We start from the raw sequence: 20,960 nt of genomic DNA, 5'->3' as shown, positions 1-20,960 counted from the left end.
ACACACAAGACCGTTCGATTTAGGGCTCCTTTGCAACGGAAGATTATATTTCCAAATAAAAAGCTCAGGAATCAGCAATCCATAGGAATTGCAACTGTACAACCTTTTGGTTTGCAGGATTGATGCATAGTAATGGTAAAGGAAAATTTTCCTTCGTTAACGATTTTGTACATATTCTGTAGGAATGGAAGCATCCACTCCAGCCCCATGTTTTCCTCTCCCTTGTGTAGGATCAAGGGCTCAAGGCACATGGTCATGTAGTATATACTGATGGACTTGAGAATGAGTGGATAAAACAATCAGCTTGGAAAGGGGTAAAGTATGAGCTCTGCCAAGCCATTAATTAAAACAACGAGGCCTTGTTTGTATGTTATCGGATTCATCTCAATCCACACGTGTTGGGGTGGATTGCGGTGGAATTTAGTTCAAGCTTCACTCCAATCCACCCCAACACATGTGGATTGATGCGAATCTGACTATGTCCGAATAAGGCCTGAATGGGACGTTCACTTCCTAATTTCCTATTCCTACCGCTTTCCTATGAGTATCCAAACATCTATCTTCTATAGTTTTTTGGTACTTTTTAATCTTTTATTTTGCAATTGCATTCCTACAAAATTCCTATGATTTTTCTATTTATGTGGTTTTTGCAACCTGTGTTCCAAAGGGGGCCTTAGATTGGGTGACTCATGTTCATTTTCTACCTTGGGCTGTTCTTCAACATGTGTCTCATGCAGTTCACATTTGCCCTCGCATGCCGCCAGGTGCTGACCAACCTCTTGGCCACCGTGACCGGTCCCGCTCCCACTGTCCCGCTAACCCGACCTCGCCAGACTGTCTCCGTGCCTCCTTCCTCTGCCCCTCCATGGTCCAACCACTATCCTCCTCTGCCCCGTAGCGGCCCTACCATCTCATCGCTCAGCCCACGTGCACATCTCTTCTGCTAGGTTGGCCTCCCTCCCTCAAGCCCCTTTCTAAGCAGAGCACAACCGACCTTAACCTCGAATGCTTTGTTGGCGCGAGGAGAGTGGTGCATGACCCGATCTCGATTTTCAGGCGCTCGTAGGAGATGTGAGTTTATAATTACTCATATTCAATGAAGAAAAATAACTCAAGAGATAAACAACAAAAACAATGTTTGAAACAAATATCCTGTTTTATTGAGATGCATAGTTGAGATTGAGAACCCCATCTGGTAAGCTATCCATGAACGATGGTGCTATTACCCTCTAAAAAATGACGGTGCTGTCGCAAATTGCAGCTTCAGGAGCATAAGTATACTATGATATACAGGCAACATCTATCCTTGTCGTGGGTGAATGAAATTCCTTGTCTTAAAAGAATACCATTCTAAGTTTCAAAGTTTCAGATAAGTTAAACTCACTTAAGTTTAACTAAGTTTTTAAAATAGCATCAACACATTTACGTCTAGAAATAGGTTTACTATCATACTATGGAAATATATTTCATAACTAATCTTATGATAAATGTTAAGTATTGTAAGTTCTAAAATATATTATATATATAAATTTAGTTAAATTTGATATAGTTTGAATCATATTGTTTTGGGAACGGAGGGAGTAGATCCAGTTGCCAAATTCTATAAGCCGTGGACTATCCTTGGAAATCAAAGGCTTTGCCACTGCAGCAGTGCAGTTGCGCAAGACAAATGGCAGGCATTTAACATCTTATATTCGGGTGAACAAGGCAGACAATAATACATGTTTATTCCTAGGATAACAGCTTAGTGCCCAAAGCTCCTTTCTCTTGTACTCATAATTTTTTTTTCAAGAAGAGACAACAATTAGCACCAGGTCCTTATCAAGGCCGGTCTCAGCGTCTCTGCTGTACAGTGGATCTGTCGCACAAAACAAAGCTTGCGTATTGCGTTGCGTCACTGCAAATGGCAGTGCTCTCTACCTTTCATCAACTTGCAAAACAAGTACCACCTCTTCCGAAAAGAATGCAATTATGGGTTGCGTATCACGAAAAGTGGTTCACGTTTAACCAAGTTTTTAGTGAGTAATATTCACAGTTATATCTTTAAATTAATTTATTATGAAAATATATTTCGTAATTAATCTGATGGTATTTATTTGGTATCATAAACATAAATATTTTTTTTTATCTATAATTAGTCAAACTTAAGATACTAAAATATGATACTGTGCTAGAATTGTATTCTTTCGGGGACGGAGGTATAACAAATTTTTAGAGCCATCGGCAGCAATGACGCAGTCTTTGATCCAAAGTACATCTAGGCATCGGAGTACCTGTGTCCACGACAAGTACATAGGCAAAAAACAAGCAGATTGGAACAAGTTTTTAACGATGACAAAACAGGACAGAAGGGATACCAAAGAACCTCCAAATGGTTCCCCTCGCATGCAACGATGTCAAGAAAAGATAATAACAAAGATAAAGATGATCCCGAGGAATCAGAGATGTCGATGCATCGTCGCGAAGCACATATATATATGAGCACCTGACAACTGACACTGACGGTATGCATTGCATTGCAGTGCAGGTCTGTGAAGACACCGTCAGTATCTGCCAATCTGCCATGGCCGTCTTTGGAGCTCCCGTGCTTGTCGCCGTCGCCCTGGCACTCGCGGGCCTCCTGTGGCTTCGGTCACGGAGCTCCTCCAAGGAGATGAGGGACATCCCGGGCACGATGGGGTGGCCGGTGATCGGCGAGACGTTCTCCTTCATCTCCGACTTCTCGAGCCCCGCGGGGATCCTGAGCTTCATGCGCGACCGGCAGCGGCGGTTCGGCAAGGTGTTCAAGACGTACGTGCTGGGGCGGATCACGGTGTTCATGACGGGGAGGGACGCCGCCAAGATCCTGCTCTCCGGCAAGGACGGCGTCGTGAGCCTCAACCTCTTCTACACGGGCAAGCAGGTGCTGGGCCCCACCAGCCTGCTCACCACCAACGGCGACGAGCACAAGAAGCTGCGCCGGCTCATCGGCGAGCCGCTCTCCGTCGACGCGCTCAAGAAGTATCTGGGGTTCATCAACGACCTCGCCGTGGAGACGCTGGACACGTGGCACGGACGCAGCAGGGTGCTCGTGCTGGAGGAGGCCTCGTCGGTAAGCATCTCCTCCACTTGTTCAAGCCGCCGCCGCCGTGGTCGTGGTCGTGCTCTTCAGATTTTGACTGGAATTTGTTTGTCCGATGGATCTCGCCGTGCAGTTCACGCTGAAGGTGATCGCAAACATGCTGGTGAGCTTGGAGCCGGAGGGGGAGGAGCAGGAGAAGTTCCGGGCAAACTTCAAGGTGATCTCGTCGTCGTTCGCGTCGCTACCGCTCAAGGTCCCCGGCACGGCCTTCCACCGGGGCCTCAAGGCCAGGAACCGGATGTACGCGATGCTGGACTCGGTGATCGCGAGGCGGCGGAGGGAGGGCGGCGAGGCCCCGAGCGACTTCCTGCAGACGCTGCTGCGGAAGCACGCCGGCGACGAGGCGGACAAGCTGACGGACGCGCAGCTCAAGGACAACATCCTCACCCTGCTGGTCGCCGGCCACGACACCACCACGGCGGGCCTCACGTGGCTCGTCAAGTTCCTCGGGGAGAACCCCGACGTCCTGGAAAAGCTACGGGTGAGCCGGAGAGCCTCTGTTCCTGCTCGTGAGTTCAGCCGTTCGTCCGTCAGGCTTCTTGTCACTGAGTTCAGTGGTGTGGTTGCAGGAGGAGCACCTGGAGATCAAGGAGAGGCTCAACGGCTCGTCGCGTCTCAGGTGGTCTGATGTCAACAACATGCCGTACACAAACAAGGTGAGACAATTATGGTCTCAAACCTAGCAGCGCCATGCCGTTTCCATGCGTCTTCGTTAGTCCTTGTCTCTCATAAACAGATAGGCCTCATCACTAGGCAACTGAACTGCTGCAGGTGATGAACGAGACCCTGAGGAGGGCAACCATCCTGCCATGGTTCTCCAGGAAAGCCGCGCAGGACTTCAGCATCGACGGTCAGTGGCAGTGACATCAACCTGCCTACGACACTGGATAGAGCAGCATGGACTGATGCAGTAGAATGTATGACACGCAGGTTACGAGATCAAGAAGGGCACGTCGGTGAACCTGGACGTGGTGTCCATCCACCACGACCCGTCCATCTTCGCCGACCCCGAGCGCTTCAACCCCAACAGATTCGACGTAAGTTTCCGGCGAGCTCTACACCTGTCGCCGGAAGCGAGCTGACTGACAGAGTGTGTTGATGCCATGTTCTTTCACGCAGGAAACGTTCAAGCCTTACAGTTTCCTGGGGTTCGGGAGCGGGCCACGGATGTGCCCCGGGATGAGCCTGGCAAAGCTGGAGATCTGCGTCTTCGTCCACCACCTCGTCTGCCGATACAGGTAGGCTGTAAGCTGCACCAGCAAGGAGCAGCCACGGCTGGCCACTGCTTTCCCATCCATCCATCCGTCAGCAGCAGCTGAGCTCGCTTGGCTTCGATTTGGTTGCAGCTGGAAACCGCTGGAGAACGACGACACGGTGCAGCCGACGCTGGTGCGGATGCCCAAGAACAAGTACCCCATCGTCGCAACCGCACTCTAAGATAGATCCGAGAAACGAATGTGCAGTGCAAGACGAACGAACAGGACTACAGATATATATTATAGTATATAAATAGATAAAAAGATGCACGTTGCTACCACAGCATCAACGGTACATATGATGCCGATTGTATGTCTGTCTGTCTGTCTACGCTGCTGCTGCTGCAAATGACTTAATGTTTTGCCAGATCCAGCGCCATTAAGATTTTGAAGCCAAAAAATGTCTCAAATCAATCACTACGAATGTTTTGCATATGCACAAAACAGACAACACTGAGAACACAAGCAAGCTGGATCCACTGGATCATGGTAAAATGATGCTACTGTTGTTGATGACAGCTCAGGCGCCAATAGACTCAATAGTCTGAAAGGAAATGGCTCTAATTGCAACACATAAAAACTAAGAAAAGGCTATTCTAAATCAAAGACAAGACACATGTAGATGCCAAAGGACAATTAGTATGCTGCTGATGAATCATAACATCCCCGTAACTCCTCTCAAAACCAGTAACTACTCTGGAACCAGCGTTATAAGCTGCAATAGGCCAGTGGTGCAGTGTCAAAGGAACAGCAACCAGATAGCATCACATCCACTCAGGCTGATTAAGCATAATCTCTGGTCTCACAAGGAACAGGAACAGGAACAGGGGGCAGCTCAAGGAACACCCCAGCATGGCGAAGCAACCATAACCAGTTTGTCAAGACACCCGATGGTGAGTGTAACAGTGGTCCTCCGATGCTAAAGGCACATAGAATGGAACCAAAGAATAATCTCTTTGCACTCATGGATATCAACTGGCATGACTAAAATGAGACGACTGAAATGATCTTAGGACGTAAGTAACCAATCCAGAACGACGGTAGCAACCAATCCAGAACAAGAACAAATAACCAAAAAGAAGCCTGCCAAAACAAAAGTCATTTGAGAATGACGTTGTAAGACAATACTGAAGATGCAAGATTGAAAACATTACCAGTTAATTTTCCCTAATGGATGATTCGTCACTTGCTTTCAGAAGAGGTGACAAGAACATAGATTTTTCTTGTAGTTGTAGGTGTGTTCAAGCAGATTATAGTCAACCCCTTGCTTCCCCGAAAAGAACACAAATGCGGACACTAACTTGCCATCCAATCCCCCATATCACAGGCATATCCACACAAGCTTAATTAGGACCAGGATCATCGACACAGCGACAAAATCCATCTTTTAATAGCCAAATAGCATATCAAGCAAACATGCAGGATCCAAACGCCAAGCACTATGACCAAGTCATATGCCTGGCAAGCAGGAAACGATAATAAACCGGTCAGTAATATGGTCTATAACAAAACAACTGATATCTCACGGTACATGGCGACTCCAACTACAGGATAACAAAGTTCCAGACACAATAACAAGCCTTATAATAGTAGATAGGCTTTCATACCTGGATGGCACATACTTCTCAAGAACTAGGCCATCAGTAAGGACCTGATCGGTCACGGCTGTAGCGGTCGCCCCCATAGCTGCCACCATCTCGGCTACGGCCAGAGTATCGGTCACCACCACGGTCAGATCCATAACGCCCGCCACCGCCACCGCCACCACCACCACCACCATACCTGTCATCTCTGCCACCATATCTGTCCCCTCTCCCACCATCCCCAGATGGGCACTCTCTAGCAAAATGACCAGGTTTCCCACACTTGAAGCAGTCCCCACCACCACCACCACCACCACCTCGCGGTGCACGCCCACCACCATAGTCACGACCACGATCATAACGAGATCCACGCTCACGGTCATAATCACGGTCACCATTACGGTCTCTACCAGGTCCTTGTGGCTGAGCTTTATCAACAGTGATGTTCCTCCCGTCCAAGTCCAGTCCATTCATTCCCTCAATAGCATCCTCCATGGCTTGCTTCTCATCAAAAGTTACAAAGCCGAAACCACGAGAACGGCCAGAAAATTTGTCAAGAACCACCTGCATATTACCAGCAAAACAAAATTAAATAAACTATAAATAAGAGACCATGCTAGATAACAAATAAAGCACAAAGCAACATTGTACACACAATGGATGTACGCTTTACGTGAGTTAAAAATTATTTGACCATTCAGAGGCAAAAATATTTCCTAGAGCTTTGTAGGAACAAAAACAGCGTACATAACTATATGGCGAATTTTTTTTGGATATAGTCCGAGAAAAAAAGATGTGTTTGCGCAAATCAGTTGGATTTAAGATTCTTTAGAGACAAACTAGTATACCAATGTTTACCGCAGTTCAAAAGAAAATTATTGACTAGTTAAAAGAGAGAAAAAAACTATCCTAAGCAACAGTTACCAACACAACCTTCGGAATTATCATGCTTGTAAAAAGGATTACTCAGGCAAAACTAAAGACGAGAGGTTATTCACGTCACCTTTGCCTCAGTGAGGTTGCCGAATTTGCGGAATGCATCCTTGAGGCTTTCATCAGTTGTCGACCAGGACAGATTCCCGATGAAGCAACGGTACTCATCAACATCAGCCATTACTAGAACAGATAAACAAATAAGTACACATATAAGTAGGAAGCTAGAGCTACCAAGAGAGATCACTGCAGATTCTGTGAAGGTTACAGGTACCCTGTACAGTAAATTTTTTAAGTCATCCTTACTGATTATACTAAGGCAAAAGAGAAAAAAATCAACCAACAAAAGCTTTCACTTGTGATATTTATTTTAGAAGAAAAGGTTTCCACCGCTTTTTTTTTCCACAAGAAACAAAGCTCACAAAGCGTATTTTATAAGCAGGAGAACTTCCTCTTAATGAAATATATGCTCGGGCATGTTAGCAGAAGAATAAAAGCAGGCTCACGAAAATTGACTTTACAGTTTATAACCTTTACTAATAATTTGCAGAAATCAGTACATAATGTGCTCAGGAAGCGTACCTAACGACAACACAGCAAGGTTGAACTTCAATCATGTGTGCGTGCAACTTATCGATTGGTAGATACAAATACAAAATCCATGTGTGCGTGTAACTTAACGATGCAACACATGGAGATTGTTTGTTTACAAAACAACAAAAGGAGAGATAATCACGCTCCAGAATCCAGATCGGGGGTCGATGCATACGCTGGTCAAACTTAGCAAATCCCGACCAAATCTTACTAGAGCCGCATCACAGATGTGAATCTTACGAAGAACAGACAAACCGAAAGCAGATCGACCAAAGAGAGATCTACGTACCCGGAAAGAGATACGTAGGTGAGGGAGGGAGGACGTACTAGTTACCTGCGACTGGGAGCGAGCGAGGAAGAGGAAGCGCACGTCGAATCGAAGTTGCCTCTGCCTCGTTATTTTTAGCGAAGGGAGGAAAGGCGACCTATTATAGGGACACAAGATGGGGAATAATCGAGGCAAGGAGGCAGTCGCCCGCCCGGAGTGGACTCGGCCTAGAACCCTAAAATCCCGGCGGCGGCGCAGAGGAGAGATAGATATTTCCATGGTTGGCACGACAGGTGGGGCCCGCCTGGGGACATGTGGGTCCGGCCGCAACGCGCACGGCATATGCCGTTGCCCGTTGGCGGCTGGTTGCAGCTGCCGCGACTGACGAGTCAACCCAGCTAGAATGGGCCGCGGGGAGGGCTGGGTTGGTCCAGGGCAGCCGACGCTTCCCCGTGGGCCGTGGCTGCCGTGGGTGGGTTTCGTTCGGGCCCATCTCAGCAGCCAGCAGCCAGCAGCCAGACCCTATCCTCGCTCCCGCGACCGGCCCCCGTCCGTCGCGTTGCTCCCTCACTCCCTCTCCCGGCGCGGCTGGTCAGTCGCACGCTCGGGACGGCCGCGGCGGCGAGCACGTGCCGGGCTGCGGGCACCTCCGACAAACCCGCTCATTCGTTGAGCCCTGCCTGGAGCAATGTGAGGCGCTGCGGGTCGTGGAGGGCCTCCTCCAATCTCATCGGCTTCGCGGCCTCCCGCGCCGCCGCTTCAAGGCCCCTCGGGCTCCGCATCCGCTGCTGCTCCGCGGCCGCCGCCACCACGAACCCGCCGCCGTCGCAGCCTCAGGACCGCCGACGCCGTAGCGCATCCTCATCCGCCTCCACCTCCGACCGGGACTCCATCCGCGCCATCCGCCTCAAAAAAGTCAGTTCTTAGTGCTACATTGTTTGGTGCTGGATTCTGTTTTTCTCCCAATTTTCGGTCCGTGCTGCTACTGACGGGCCTTCGGATCGTTGGTTTTCTGGGTGCAAGGTTGAGGAGCTCAGAGCGAAGGGGCATGAGCCGTACGCGTACAAGTGGGACAGGACTCACACGACCAAGGAGCTTCAGGAACGGTACGCTCATCTTGTGAATGGTGAAGTCTGCGAGGACGTGTCGGTGTCCGTTGCTGGCAGGATTGTTGCCCGAAGAGCATTTGGGAAGCTTGTTTTTATGACTGTAAGAGACGATGCGGGGACCATGCAGGTCTGATCTTTCAACCGACTCGCCTTTTTTTGTTCTCTCCTAGTCTCCTTAGAATTTGATTTGATGTGGATATGTTGCTTGATAATGTTGTGCTTGTAAAGCCATCCTCACATAGCAGCTGAGCTATCTGCAGTTTGCAGTTGCATTTGTTGTTTTTAGTAGCTACGAGCTACAGAAGTATGATAATTTGTTTGGAACTGATTATGTGTTTCTGGAACTTTCTTTCTTTTGGCTATGGGTAGCTTTATTGTGAGAAAGACAGCCTTACGGAGGACCAATTTGAGCAACTGAAGGCATTTATTGATATTGGTGATATATTAGGTGCAAGTGGATCCATTAAAAAGACAGAGAAAGGTTCATTATAACTTCTATTCTATCAGTCAGTAGTTTCACTTGTCTGTACTCAGTTAAAATTTGAAGCACGAGATAACAATTTCCAGAAGAATATTTGTACAGTGATTTCCTTAGAATCAGTATGCTATTGAGATTCTCATTCTTTTCACCATTTGTTGATTAGATTCTAAGGAATTCGTTTTCGTATGTATCTAAGTGAGTCCCTAGTACTAGCTATCTGATTATAAATTATTTTGAATAGCGAAAGTCAGAGCTAAGCAACCTACTTCCATTATGCAAACAAATAAATAAGAAAATTAGCTAAACAACAGCCTGCTCCAAAGTTTAAAAAACCTGAACTGCTTGAGTGTCTCGGGCTATATCTTACTATACTGTCAATTTGTTATTTGCCAAATGTCTATATTCTTGACATGGTGGGTTTCATTGCAGGGGAGCTATCTGTTTATGTGAAATTTTTTGAAATTCTCACAAAATCCTTACTCCCACTACCAGACAAGTATCATGGATTAACTGATGTGGACAAACGTTATCGTCAAAGGTTGGCTTTCATCTTGCTTCTTGCACCTTCTAAGTCATATCTCAGCTGTTCAAAATCAGTACCCATTTAATACCTTAATATATGGTTTCGATGTACAAACCATTAATTGTACATTTGTACTACCAATGCGTTTTTTTTTTGGATAAAATGCAAACTTTATTAGCAGCATTTCGCTACAATGATGGTGAAAGAGTCACATATTACAGATTGCAAGGCTATCCTTGTAGGACAGCTATTAACATGACTAGTGTTGGTACAACTGATCTGCATTTGAGTACTAGGTAAGCTCAATGAGCTAAAAGCCTGAGTAGCTAGAACATGAGCAGTTGTGTTTAGTTTTCGATGAATCTTGAAGATTTTCCCATTGTTCCTTGAAGACTGGTTGATGAAGCTCTGCGTGAAGCGCTTAATGTCCCAATGTGATGGATGGGTGTGGTCGCTTCCATTGAGGAAGGCAACAAGCTGTTGATTGTCCGACAAAAATATCGGACAATTGATATCCAGTGTCAAGGCAATCTGAGCTGCCAGTGCCAGAGCAGCAGCTTCAGCCATTAACACTGAGGTGGAGTCTTTGAGTGTAGCTTTGATGTAGATAGCTGATGACGTGTTTGAATGAGTGTCTAGAAAAAACACTCCCAAGCCTGCTTTCCTGGGAACCTGCATTTAAGAATCAGGCAAAATGGATGCATCCATGTAACACCTTGTACCAGGTAAAAATGCCAGCTGTGTCACAATAAAATGAGGCAGGGATGGTAGCCTTAATGTAGGCGATTGACAGTGCTCCGCAGTTGCATTTACACTCCTTTGAAGTGTTATACCTGCAGTTGGAAAATTGTTACCTTCATCAAGTAGCTGTAGGCTCCCTTGCCTCTGTTGCATGCCATCTGCCTGGTTCACCTGTCTGAGAGCTTGATGGCCATGCTCTTGATGATGCCTTTCCTGTACTTCTGTTGGATAGAGGGCTTGCTGATCACACAGCCCTTCACTGTCACTGTGATTCCATTGATTCATAGTGCTTGCAAGAGAAAAATTATTACCTTCTCCGCGTGAGTGATCAGGCATGCTTGGGCATCTGTTTGCGCCCATCTGCTGCATCACATTGTGGCTTGCTGCCACTTCTGTCGTAGAGGAGCATTGCTGCGTCCTTGCAGCTGCGGATGACACCCCTGCCATGATGTGGCTTGCCGCTGTGCTCATGCTTGTTTGATGCTGTTGTCTCTGAGCCACCGCAATGCAAGCATCATGGTGGTTGCTGTAGTCTGCTTGATCATTTCTTGTGCCGTGTGCTTGAGAGCCCTGCATACAAATTGTATGTACCTGGCATATCTGAGATAGGGAAGCATGAGGCGCCTCACCCGCCTGCAAGGAGTGCATGGCTCTGTCCCGATTAGGGAGGCATGCATGCTGCTGCCCTTGTGCAGCTTGACTGAAATTTTGGCCCTGTTCTCCTGATGCATTTGCATGTGCGTGTGCCTGAGTGCCCTGCATGCATGCTCTCTGTACCTGGCATGACTGAGATTGGGAAGCATGAGTCCGCATGGAGTGCATGGCTCTGTCCTGATTAGAGAAGCGAGGACGCTGCTGCTCTTGCACAGCTAGACTGAAATTTTGGACCTACTACCAATGCGATTAATTTCTAGTATCTTTCAGCTTGACTAATGGTTTAAAAGGTACCATTTCCTTCAGGATTATTATTTTAGCATCTTTGTTGCTATTCCTTCATTTCTAGTCCTAGTTTAAATGATTGCAAGATTGTTCTGCACAGTGCACTGACCATGTGTGCTATCTTTGATTAATGACAGGTATGTTGACATGATTGCAAATCCAAAGGTTGCTAATGTATTCCGAACTAGGGCAAAGGTATTGACTACATGTGATGCTAAATCTATATTCTGAAACTGATGGGCAAGTAACTACACCTATAATTACTAATTTAGTTTGGGAAACTCTTATATCATATTAAATATTATGTAGCACAGGAACATATTTTTCTTAATGGGTTAAAGAGAGGTGTGGTAGGAATAAAGAAATTAACGCATATGTTGTCATATTGTAAGAGCATGTCCTTAGGTCCTCCAAAAATAACTAGCTTAATGAATAGTTACTGCACTAGCAGAATTTGTTGTAGCTTCTTATATACTTTGAACTTAGATATTTGCATTTGACAGGTGGTTTCTGAGATCCGCAAGACAATGGAATCATTTGGTTTTATTGAAGTTGAAACTCCAGTTCTACAGGTATTCTTTTTGCATACCTTTTAGGTTGTTATTCAGCAGGATCAGTCAGCTATATAATATGTAATCATTGAACTGATAAGATGTCTATAGTAAATACTTTGGGCTAATTGATGTGATATATATTGGATAGAAATTACAGCTTGGTTTTTTTTCCCTTTTTTTAAAGATCCACTACACATCTTATAAATCTTTCCGAAGATAGACCATTAATATTTACCTCCTTGCATACTGCGGTAATGCTTCTGAATTATTTTTCAAACCTTACTCTACATTATAAGGCCCAATTTTGAAAAAAAAAACTAACTTAAGTCTTATTCAACTCTTAAGCTAGTGGATTGGTCACCTCTGTGATATTCAAACCTTTACAGGACAATTTAAGATGGTCCATATGGCCATATTTTTGCTTCTAGTGATTGTGGAACCAAAAAGAAAAGGGGCAATCACATCCAGCTAGGACTTGCATGTTTTTTTTAATCTGTAAATGCAGCACATGTGTGCACTAAAAAAACCACCAATAAACTTTCTGTGTTCATAATCTGAATGTAAAATATGATATGCTGATGGTGTGGTGTTATTCTTTGTTTGCTTACCTTTAATGAAATGACACAAACGTATTCGGCAAAAAACTGATTTTAAATGAAAACCTATGTGCATTTGTTGAAAAATAGAACACATGAAACTACTTTACACTAAAGCAGAAAGGCATTTAAGCTTAAAAGTGCACGAGGACCATTGTTTTTGAGGCGCTGCGGCGACGCACGGCGCCGTACCCCCTTCACAACGCCTAGGCGTTTATGGCGGATGCCTAGGCGACGCCATACGATCATCTTAATATATAATGATACTAAAATTCAGAAGCAAATCATACTTTAATATTGCCAAGTCTTAGCATGTAATACCTGAATAAATAATGCTACCAGAGTGCTAGTGCACAACGTAAAGTAGCAAAATAGCAAATCTGAAATCTCTCATCACTCAGTAGCCACAAATTAGTCTCTAATAACATAATATAACTTAATGACTAGTGCTGCAGGGAAAGAAACAGAGGAAGAGGGAAAGAAACCGAGGAAGAGGAGGGAAGCAGAGGAAGAGGAGGGAAGCAGGGCTGCAGAGGAGACCAGAGAGGAGTCAGGGAGCATACGAGGCGGACGGGTAGACGGTCGACGGAGGCGGGCGAGCAGGTGCGAACGGGCAGGAGCTGCAGGTGTGGTGCGGACGGACCCCTGGTGGACTCGAGCAGCCAGGAGGAGATGCAGGGGCGGACTCGCGGGAGGTGCGCGCGGCCGGTGGACTCGAGCAAGGAGCGGCAAGCCTCCGCCTCCACCTCTGCCGCCATGAAGCAGGGCCGCCGCCGCCGCCTCTTTTCCTCTCCTTTCTCCGTGAAGCTGCAGCGGCCCGCACCTGTGGTAAAAGCCCTCGAGCGGGAGGTTTGCCGCGTAACAGCATATATGCGGTTGATTCCCGCCCTTTTCCTTCTAGCGCGGACGCGACGCGGTCGATTCCCGCCAGTTTTCATTGCGTCCGCTCGATTCCCCGCCCGATTCCGTCTTCCTCTCGACTTGCTGCTCCGGCGTCCGCCACTGGCCTCTAGGAGCTCGCCCGATGCCTTTCCACGCCTAATCGACGCCTAATCTCATATGGCGGACGCCATACGCACGCATGCCGTGGCGACCCCGACGCCCAGCACCCTGGGCACGCCTTGTCGCCTAGGCGACGCCTCAAAAACAATGACGAGGACAAATGCACAATTTCATTTTTACATTAATTTGATTTGGCCTGAATAACTTGAAACATCAGCATATTGGATTCCTACTCTGTCAATTCATCTCTAGATGTTGAATCGTTTGTGTAGCATAACAAGGGATGATCTCATCATCATCATTGATGGTGCACATAGGTTGTAAAGCTCAGCATAAAAAAAAGCAGAAAACATATTGGCCATAACCATGTCTTTCTTAAAAAATGCTAATATGCTATTAGTGTAGTTGAACCAATGCAGCTGAATAGCTGATACAACCTAGCATAGTACTAATATGTTATAAAAGAATTAGGTTCTTTTTGTGTCACTATGCTTGTTATTGATCACTAGTTTGTCTTCTCTGGTTGTCCTTGTCTTCATTTACAACATTATACATAGTAAAAATGTTAAAAACAGGGAGCAGCAGGTGGTGCTGAAGCTAGACCTTTTATTACCTACCATAACTCACTTCAAAGGGATCTTTACTTGAGGATTGCAACAGAGCTACATTTGAAAAGGATGTTGGTAAGGTTACATTTCAGTTCCTCGTTCTTTTTATTTTGATAGCTTCATAGTTGATTCTTTAACCAGTTCATGGCAGCATCAATTGCTTTTTCTTTATGCTGAATACAGGTATACTACATGCATACTGCAGAATCTTATATAACCAAAACTACTGTATTGTAATTATGTCCGTCTGCTGAATTTAGCATGTTCATACAATTATTAATCAACATATCTTAATTTCGTCAGTATGATCTTAATCTAGCATGTTAGTACAGCTATTAATGCATAAGCTTTGAAATTTGTTTTCCAGATTAATCCTGTGCGCCTCCACTGGTAGATGTCAAATATGTCCCCCAATACCAATATATTTTTCTTTTGGGATGAATTTATGACTTTAAGATTTCATGCTATAGCACTTATTCACGCCTTTATTCAGCTGTGCTTAAGCATTTGAAGGGTATCAATGTGACTATGCAGTATGCACTGTGCCAATGGTCTATTTTGTTTCTACAACTTTTTTCAGCGGCAATCTTTTTCTTACTCCTGAGTACCATTGATATAGTGCAGGTTGGAGGGCTTGAGAAGGTCTATGAGATTGGAAGAATATTCCGGAATGAAGGCATTTCTACTCGCCATAATCCTGAATTTACCACTATTGAGGTAGGAGTTTATTTTCCCCCTCCAAATATGCTTATATCAATGGATTACTTTTATCCTTGCCAGCATAAGTGCATAGTGTATATTCTACGTTCCTTTGTCTGCCTCCTTTTTGCATTGCAGAATGTTTTATACTTTAAATAAGGTCTGACTCTACTTATCTTTGCAAACTAGATGTATGAAGCATATTCAGACTATGAAAGCATGATGAATATGGCTGAAGAAATTGTTACTCGATGTGCTATGGCTACTCATGGCAAGCTTAAGGTTGATTATGAGGTAATCATGGTCTTTACTCTAATATCAGTTTGAGCATATATTGCACGCTATTCTGTTTGAATTGTTTGGACACCAATGCCTTATCACGCAAACATCATGCTGCGATTTGTCGCTTATGTATATATCCCCAATTTGCTACATTACTGTGTAACCTTTTTTGGTGCCATTTCAACAAATTACTTATCAATTATTACTTCCTGAGCTTGTAGTACATATGCACTTGCATTGACACTTCAATGCAGAGCTGTACATTTCTGTCTTTCTACCATTAGTTAACAATGTGCTGTTTAATATCAAACAGGGAACTGAAATCTCGCTTGAAAGACCATGGAGGAGGGAGACCATGCATTCTCTTGTCAAAGAAGCAACTGGAATTGACTTTAACAGCTTCGGAGACGTTGAATCTGCAAAAAGAGCTGTGAGGGGGCTGCCAGGTTTCGAAGTAGGAAACAATGAAAGTATTTCATTGCAAGCCTGTTCATCTGTTGGACATGTTCTCAATGAGGTAACTTGAGGCTTTCATTTTGTACACTTGTTTTATTATTGATGGTGTTCATTTTCGTTCTCTTTTTTTGTTGGTGGCTCACTTTGGCTTTCAACTCTAGCCTACCCCAACTTGCTTGGGACTATAAGATTTTGTTATTGTTGTTTTATTTTTTTATTGACGGTAATGAGTTAAACAAGTGGGATTAAATAGATTGCCTATAAAAAGAAAGTGAAGTTTTTGTTAGAGAAACAGAAGCCAGCCAAAAATAGAGTAAAGTATATTCTGCAAAGACCACACTGATGGAATCTGGCAATGAATGTTGTAGCTTTTTGTCTCCTATTTTGTGGGTTGTTCCATTCCTGCTTACGGAAACCAGAGCCACTATTATGCTGAGTAAACATGCTACTAGTTAATGTGTCTGTTTAATTATGGGTTGTTTTGAATTTTTAATTATGTGGATGGACTAGTGGCTCACATATTTGGCTGCCACAATTGACTTTATTATGAATATGAATATGTTGTTTCCGAAAATTTGTTCATGGATCTTACGGAAAGTCTATTGATTTGGCATAATGAGTTTACTAATGATTTATGGATTGTGTAGTTCAGTTAATATGTACACCACTACTTGAGAATTGTGCTTTCTTGGTTTACCTCACCAGCTTATAAACATGTATGTGGCTATGTCCTGAGAACTTTGTTCAGATTAGAGTATCAATGAAATGTTGTGTCCTTGGTCTCTGTTTTCTTATGAAACAGTATGATGGTCGCCTATTTATTGTATACTAGCAAATATGCCCATGCATTGCAACGGGAGAAAAACCCCTAGCATGCTCAAGCCCAATAAACATGGCGTAAGCCATAAGGTAATTTGACTGGACAACGAACCACTCAAGGTTTCAGACTTTCAGTTCACGTTTTGATTAGTTGAACTAATTGGCTCAACCGGGTTCTACAATAATAATTTAGAATAAGTTTTGTTTCTAAATGAAACCGCAACAACTTGGTGGTGGGAATCTCCTTTCTAAGGGAAAGGGTCAAGGGTTCGAAGGCCCATGATTGTTGGTTTTTTACCTTGTTTTTCGCTTTTTTTATTATTACTACTACTACAATATTAGGGAACAGGAAAACAAAGGAACAATACAAAGAATTACAAGGATTCTAGCCATTGGTTCATGAGAGGGAGATAACTACTCTTTGTTCTATGGACAACCAATGCAAAGTGATGCTTGAATTTAGCTCTATTTGGATATATTGCATTGAACATCCAGTCATTTTGTATTATCTACTTAAAATCTTGAACTGCAAGGTTTAATTGTCTTAGTGTTCTAAGTTTCATTTGGTTGGTTGAAACTTGGTTGTTTTAGCTCATGAACCTCATTTAACAATTTTACATCTCATGGCCAGGTTTTTGAGACTTTTGTTGAATCTACTCTTGTACAACCAACATTTGTCCTTGACTACCCAGTTGAGATATCACCATTGGCAAAACCACATCGGAGGTAAATACTCCTATTTCATTTTGCATGGCACCCACATATTTTGAGATTCAAATGATATAGGTTTAGTGACAATATTTTATGCCATTTTTGTGGTTAATGATACCATGCCATAAAAGAATCAACAGTCAATGTTGAAATATTTTTTATTAAGGACACTTTGAAGTCAAAAGTTCATTATTTCAACCTTTTTTTTTGGTACAAGCAACTCTATGAATGGAAAATTGTGTGCACAAACACACATATTTTAGAAACCGTTGTCTTTATTCTGCAAACTCTGCTAAAGGCCACAAGATAAAAATGTTTTGGTTTCTGACACATGCTACACTGTTTATTATGTAATATATGTTACTGGATGCTAGGGACCTTTCAGTACAAATGAACTGTTTTTCTATTTTATTTGTTTAGTTAGAGTCTTGGTGCATGTCATTATGTTATGACCTTTTGTATTCACCTCAGTAATTTTTTCCTCTTGCTGTAGTCATGTTGGCCTTACTGAGAGATTCGAACTTTTCATTTGTGGCCGTGAGATTGGCAATGCGTTTTCTGAGCTCACAGACCCAATTGATCAGGTAAGAATGTCCTGGCTTCTTACTGCATGCCTAAGTGCCATCATTTGTAGCATTTCTTTGTGAAGTTCTGTAAAGAGTATCAAATATTGAGTATTTGGAATTTTACGCATTTGACACTATTTCAGTTGCCAATCTGTAAAATTACATTGTGGATGTGTGGTATAGAATGGTCTACCATTACGAACATTTTCTGTTTCTTCAAAATTCTCTTTGTTCCACTGGCATCTAATGTGGGCTGTACTTGAAATGAAAACAAAGGCAAACCAAGGTGGTTGGTTAACTTCCAACAGTCTGTCTGTGATGTAGCACCATATTATAGCTCAAAATTCCCCCAGAGCACCTGGAATATGTTATTTAGGTGATCATTAAGATAGATGGAAATCACATACATGCTTCTTGGCCATTTTAATTTCATATGTGCATTTTATCTTTATTGCAGAGGAACCGTTTTGAAAATCAAATAAAACAGCACAATGCTAAGCGTGCTGCAATGGCTAAGGAGGTCAAATCTACTGAAGGTGAAGGAGATGATGATTATTCCTATGAAGTTTCTTTAGATGAAGACTTCTTGACTTCATTAGAATACGGAATGCCACCAGCGTCAGGAATGGTATGACTGATTAAATTGTTTATTTTCACGACTGCTAATTTGCTAATGTTCTTGGAACTGCTAATTATTTATTGAGAACCTATGTCTTCTGTGACTAATTTTTGTAGAACTTACCTCAGGGCCTTGGTATCGACCGGTTAGTAATGCTTTTGACAAACTCTTCTAGCATAAGGGATGTTATTGCCTTTCCTGTCTTGAAGATTCAGCAATAGATCCTTCATTCTAGTTAAGAAGAGATGTGGCTGTTGAAGAAAGCACAAGCAGCCATCCTTTTGCACTTGTTTCAGTACAGCAGATTTTATATTTGCTAACCTTTTTAGCTGATAGATGTGGCCATTTATTATTTGATAATATATTGAGATGTATTATGGCTCAGAGTCAGCCAATATTCATATAAAAAACCTGATAGATGTTTCTACACTTGAATCAATAATAATGGATTCCACATTTTGCAATCAATGTGCTGCAAAACAGTAATCACTGGATAATCTGATTCTTCAGTGACATGATTACCTTGAACTATCATTTAAGAAATTGTGTTGCTTAATGTCTTGTTCTTATTGTTTCATTCGATTCTGAATGTTGTATAGTCTTTAGTGATTGCGTGGATACCATACCTATATGTATACAGCATGTTCGCTTGGTCGTATTTGGCTTATAAGACATGGCTTATCAGTCAACAAACAATATTTTTCTCTCACACCAAACCAGCAAACCAGTCCAAACGAACAGGACGATGTTGGATGGATTGAAGGTAAAAACTAACTATCATTCTCAATTCTTTAGTGATTGCACTTCAGTCCACTCCAATCTATATGTATATTGGATGGATTGAAGGTAAAAATTAACTGGTTTATCAATGAGGTAGATTAGGGTGCAGCTAAACAAGGGTTAGGTAATTGGGCTTAAGTGTTTTATTCACAATCTCCGCCCATATGGAATTAACAACTTCTTCAATTACCCCCTCCCTTTTTTTTTATAAAGACCTCGGGTGGTCCGCCCACAGGCCACACAGCCGCCGGAGCCTATCTGGCACGGGCGCTGGCGCGGCCCTCTAGTAAAGTGCACCACCAACCGGCGTCCGGCGGCCGGTGACCTCCTTCCTCCGCGTCCAGCGATGACCTCGCGCGTCCAGGTCTTCGTCGTCCCCTGGCCCTCCCTCCTTTATTCTTTCTTTATTTAACAATAACAATCGGTGAGGAGCGGGGCGATTGATTGTCGCAACAGAGAGAGTTCTTTTAGCTGGAAGAAGCCTTTTCCACCCAACTCTCTCAGTCTCTGAGAGCCAGCCCCGCAAGATCCGCGTCCACCCGACCATGGCGTTCTATGAGGGCTGGTGCAGCGGCAAGAACGACGAAGGCTGCTGCTCCGACTGCAGCTGGACGCAGATCGCCATCTGGACCGTCGGCGTCCTCGTCGTGTGCGGCGTCATCATCGTCCTGGTGCTCGCCTTCGGCGTGGTGCGCCCGCCCAAGGCCACCGCCGACGACGCCGTGCTGCAGCGGTTTGCTCTGACCCCCGCGGACCCGGCGTCCAACTCCACCGTCTCCTACAACGTGACGGCCACGGTGTCGCTCCGGAACCCCAACATGTACCGCGCCATCGAGTACGGCGCGCTCGCCGTGACCTTCTCCTTCAACGGCACCCGCTTCGACGACTCCGCGTCCGTGCCCGCGTTCGAGCACAAGCCGCGGAAGACGGCCACGGTGCGCGTGACGGTCGGCGGCGCGGACAAGCCCATCAAGCTGAGCAAGCCCGGGGTGGGCGAGTTCCGGGCGGAGAACGACACGGGGAAGTTCGGCGTGGAGATGCGGCTCGACACGGTGCTCCAGTACAAGGGCCGCTCTGCCAAGTGCCCGCTCGTCGTTGTGTGCCCGCTCCAGCTCCAGCTCGTCGACCCTGACGTCGCCGCCACCGCGTTCCAGCGGACCAAGTGCACCATCCTCCGGGCCAAGAAGTCTGGGTGCTAGCTAGCTAGCCATTTCTGCTTGGTGGCCTGGCTACCTCCATTTCTGCTTGGTGTCTGCCTTTCTAGTTTCTTGGGGCCAGTTTGGATGCCAAAATTTTTGGCAAAATACTACTGTAGTGTTTTCGTTGTTATTTGGCAATTAGTGTTCCATCATAGTCTAATTAGGCTTAAAAGATTTGTCTCGTAGATTTCGTCTAAACTATGTAATTAGTTTTATTTTTTATTTATATTTAATGTTTCATGCATGCGTTCAAAGATTCGATGTGACGGAAAATCTTGAAAAATTTGGCATTTTGGGGTGCAACTAAACAGAGCCTTGCTTCCTTTCGTAGCTTCCTGTAAAATTAATTCTTCAGGACAAGATTTCTTCTTCTTGTTGTTGTTGGCAAGAGCTAGAGATTCTTGTTGTGTGTGCTTGGAAGAGTATTTGTAGGAGTGGAGAAATTGGATGTGTAGAAATTTGAGACGATCGATTCATTGTCAGTTATTTGTCATCCTCTGCGATTCCTGTTGGCTGGTTGC

General features: G+C 44.4%; 4 protein-coding genes across 7 annotated transcripts; 3 read left to right on the top strand and 1 right to left on the bottom strand.

Moving 5' to 3' along the window:
* The first annotated feature begins 2,209 nt into the window (after window positions 1-2,209).
* Window positions 2,210-4,617, top strand: LOC136496170 (abscisic acid 8'-hydroxylase 3-like). Its single transcript, XM_066491884.1, has 7 exons — window positions 2,210-3,091; window positions 3,195-3,602; window positions 3,691-3,777; window positions 3,893-3,971; window positions 4,052-4,158; window positions 4,241-4,359; window positions 4,468-4,617. Exons 1-7 carry the CDS (start codon window positions 2,507-2,509, stop codon window positions 4,556-4,558), a joined length of 1,476 nt encoding a protein of 491 aa, XP_066347981.1. The 5' UTR covers window positions 2,210-2,506; the 3' UTR covers window positions 4,559-4,617.
* Window positions 4,618-4,762: 145 nt separating this feature from the next.
* Window positions 4,763-8,049, bottom strand: LOC136496264 (glycine-rich RNA-binding protein RZ1A-like). 4 transcript variants are annotated; one of them, XM_066492081.1, is made up of 4 exons: window positions 7,815-8,049; window positions 6,964-7,076; window positions 5,985-6,524; window positions 4,763-5,460 (listed from the first exon to the last, which is right to left on the bottom strand). In XM_066492081.1, the coding sequence occupies exons 1-3, from the start codon at window positions 8,032-8,034 to the stop codon at window positions 6,018-6,020; spliced, it is 840 nt and encodes a 279-aa protein (XP_066348178.1). In that variant the 5' UTR covers window positions 8,035-8,049; the 3' UTR covers window positions 4,763-5,460; window positions 5,985-6,017. The 4 variants fall into 4 exon arrangements, with proteins under 4 accessions (XP_066348178.1, XP_066348109.1, XP_066348042.1 ...); XM_066492012.1 differs by lacking the exon at window positions 4,763-5,460 and adding an exon at window positions 5,742-5,835; XM_066491945.1 differs by lacking the exon at window positions 4,763-5,460 and having other exon boundaries at window positions 5,742-6,524.
* A 109-nt stretch (window positions 8,050-8,158) lies between these two features.
* On the top strand, window positions 8,159-18,988 carry LOC136455312 (lysine--tRNA ligase, chloroplastic/mitochondrial-like). Its single transcript, XM_066455398.1, has 15 exons — window positions 8,159-8,346; window positions 8,451-8,670; window positions 8,779-8,991; window positions 9,234-9,345; window positions 9,775-9,883; window positions 11,686-11,743; window positions 12,052-12,120; window positions 14,276-14,383; window positions 14,933-15,025; window positions 15,197-15,301; window positions 15,603-15,806; window positions 17,196-17,290; window positions 17,769-17,859; window positions 18,299-18,469; window positions 18,577-18,988. Exons 1-15 carry the CDS (start codon window positions 8,159-8,161, stop codon window positions 18,679-18,681), a joined length of 1,941 nt encoding a protein of 646 aa, XP_066311495.1. The 3' UTR covers window positions 18,682-18,988.
* Window positions 18,989-19,499: 511 nt separating this feature from the next.
* On the top strand, window positions 19,500-20,728 carry LOC136496519 (uncharacterized). The gene is made up of 2 exons (XM_066492251.1): window positions 19,500-19,604; window positions 19,697-20,728. Exon 2 carries the CDS (start codon window positions 19,786-19,788, stop codon window positions 20,437-20,439), a length of 654 nt encoding a protein of 217 aa, XP_066348348.1. The 5' UTR covers window positions 19,500-19,604; window positions 19,697-19,785; the 3' UTR covers window positions 20,440-20,728.
* The last annotated feature ends 232 nt before the right edge of the window (window positions 20,729-20,960 follow it).

This window comes from Miscanthus floridulus, chromosome 1 (genome assembly GCF_019320115.1).
Source record: "Miscanthus floridulus cultivar M001 chromosome 1, ASM1932011v1, whole genome shotgun sequence".
NCBI classification, from domain to species: Eukaryota; Viridiplantae; Streptophyta; class Magnoliopsida; order Poales; family Poaceae; genus Miscanthus; species Miscanthus floridulus.
Note: the sequence above shows the minus strand (reverse complement) of the source record. Positions and strands in the feature narration are given on the sequence as shown.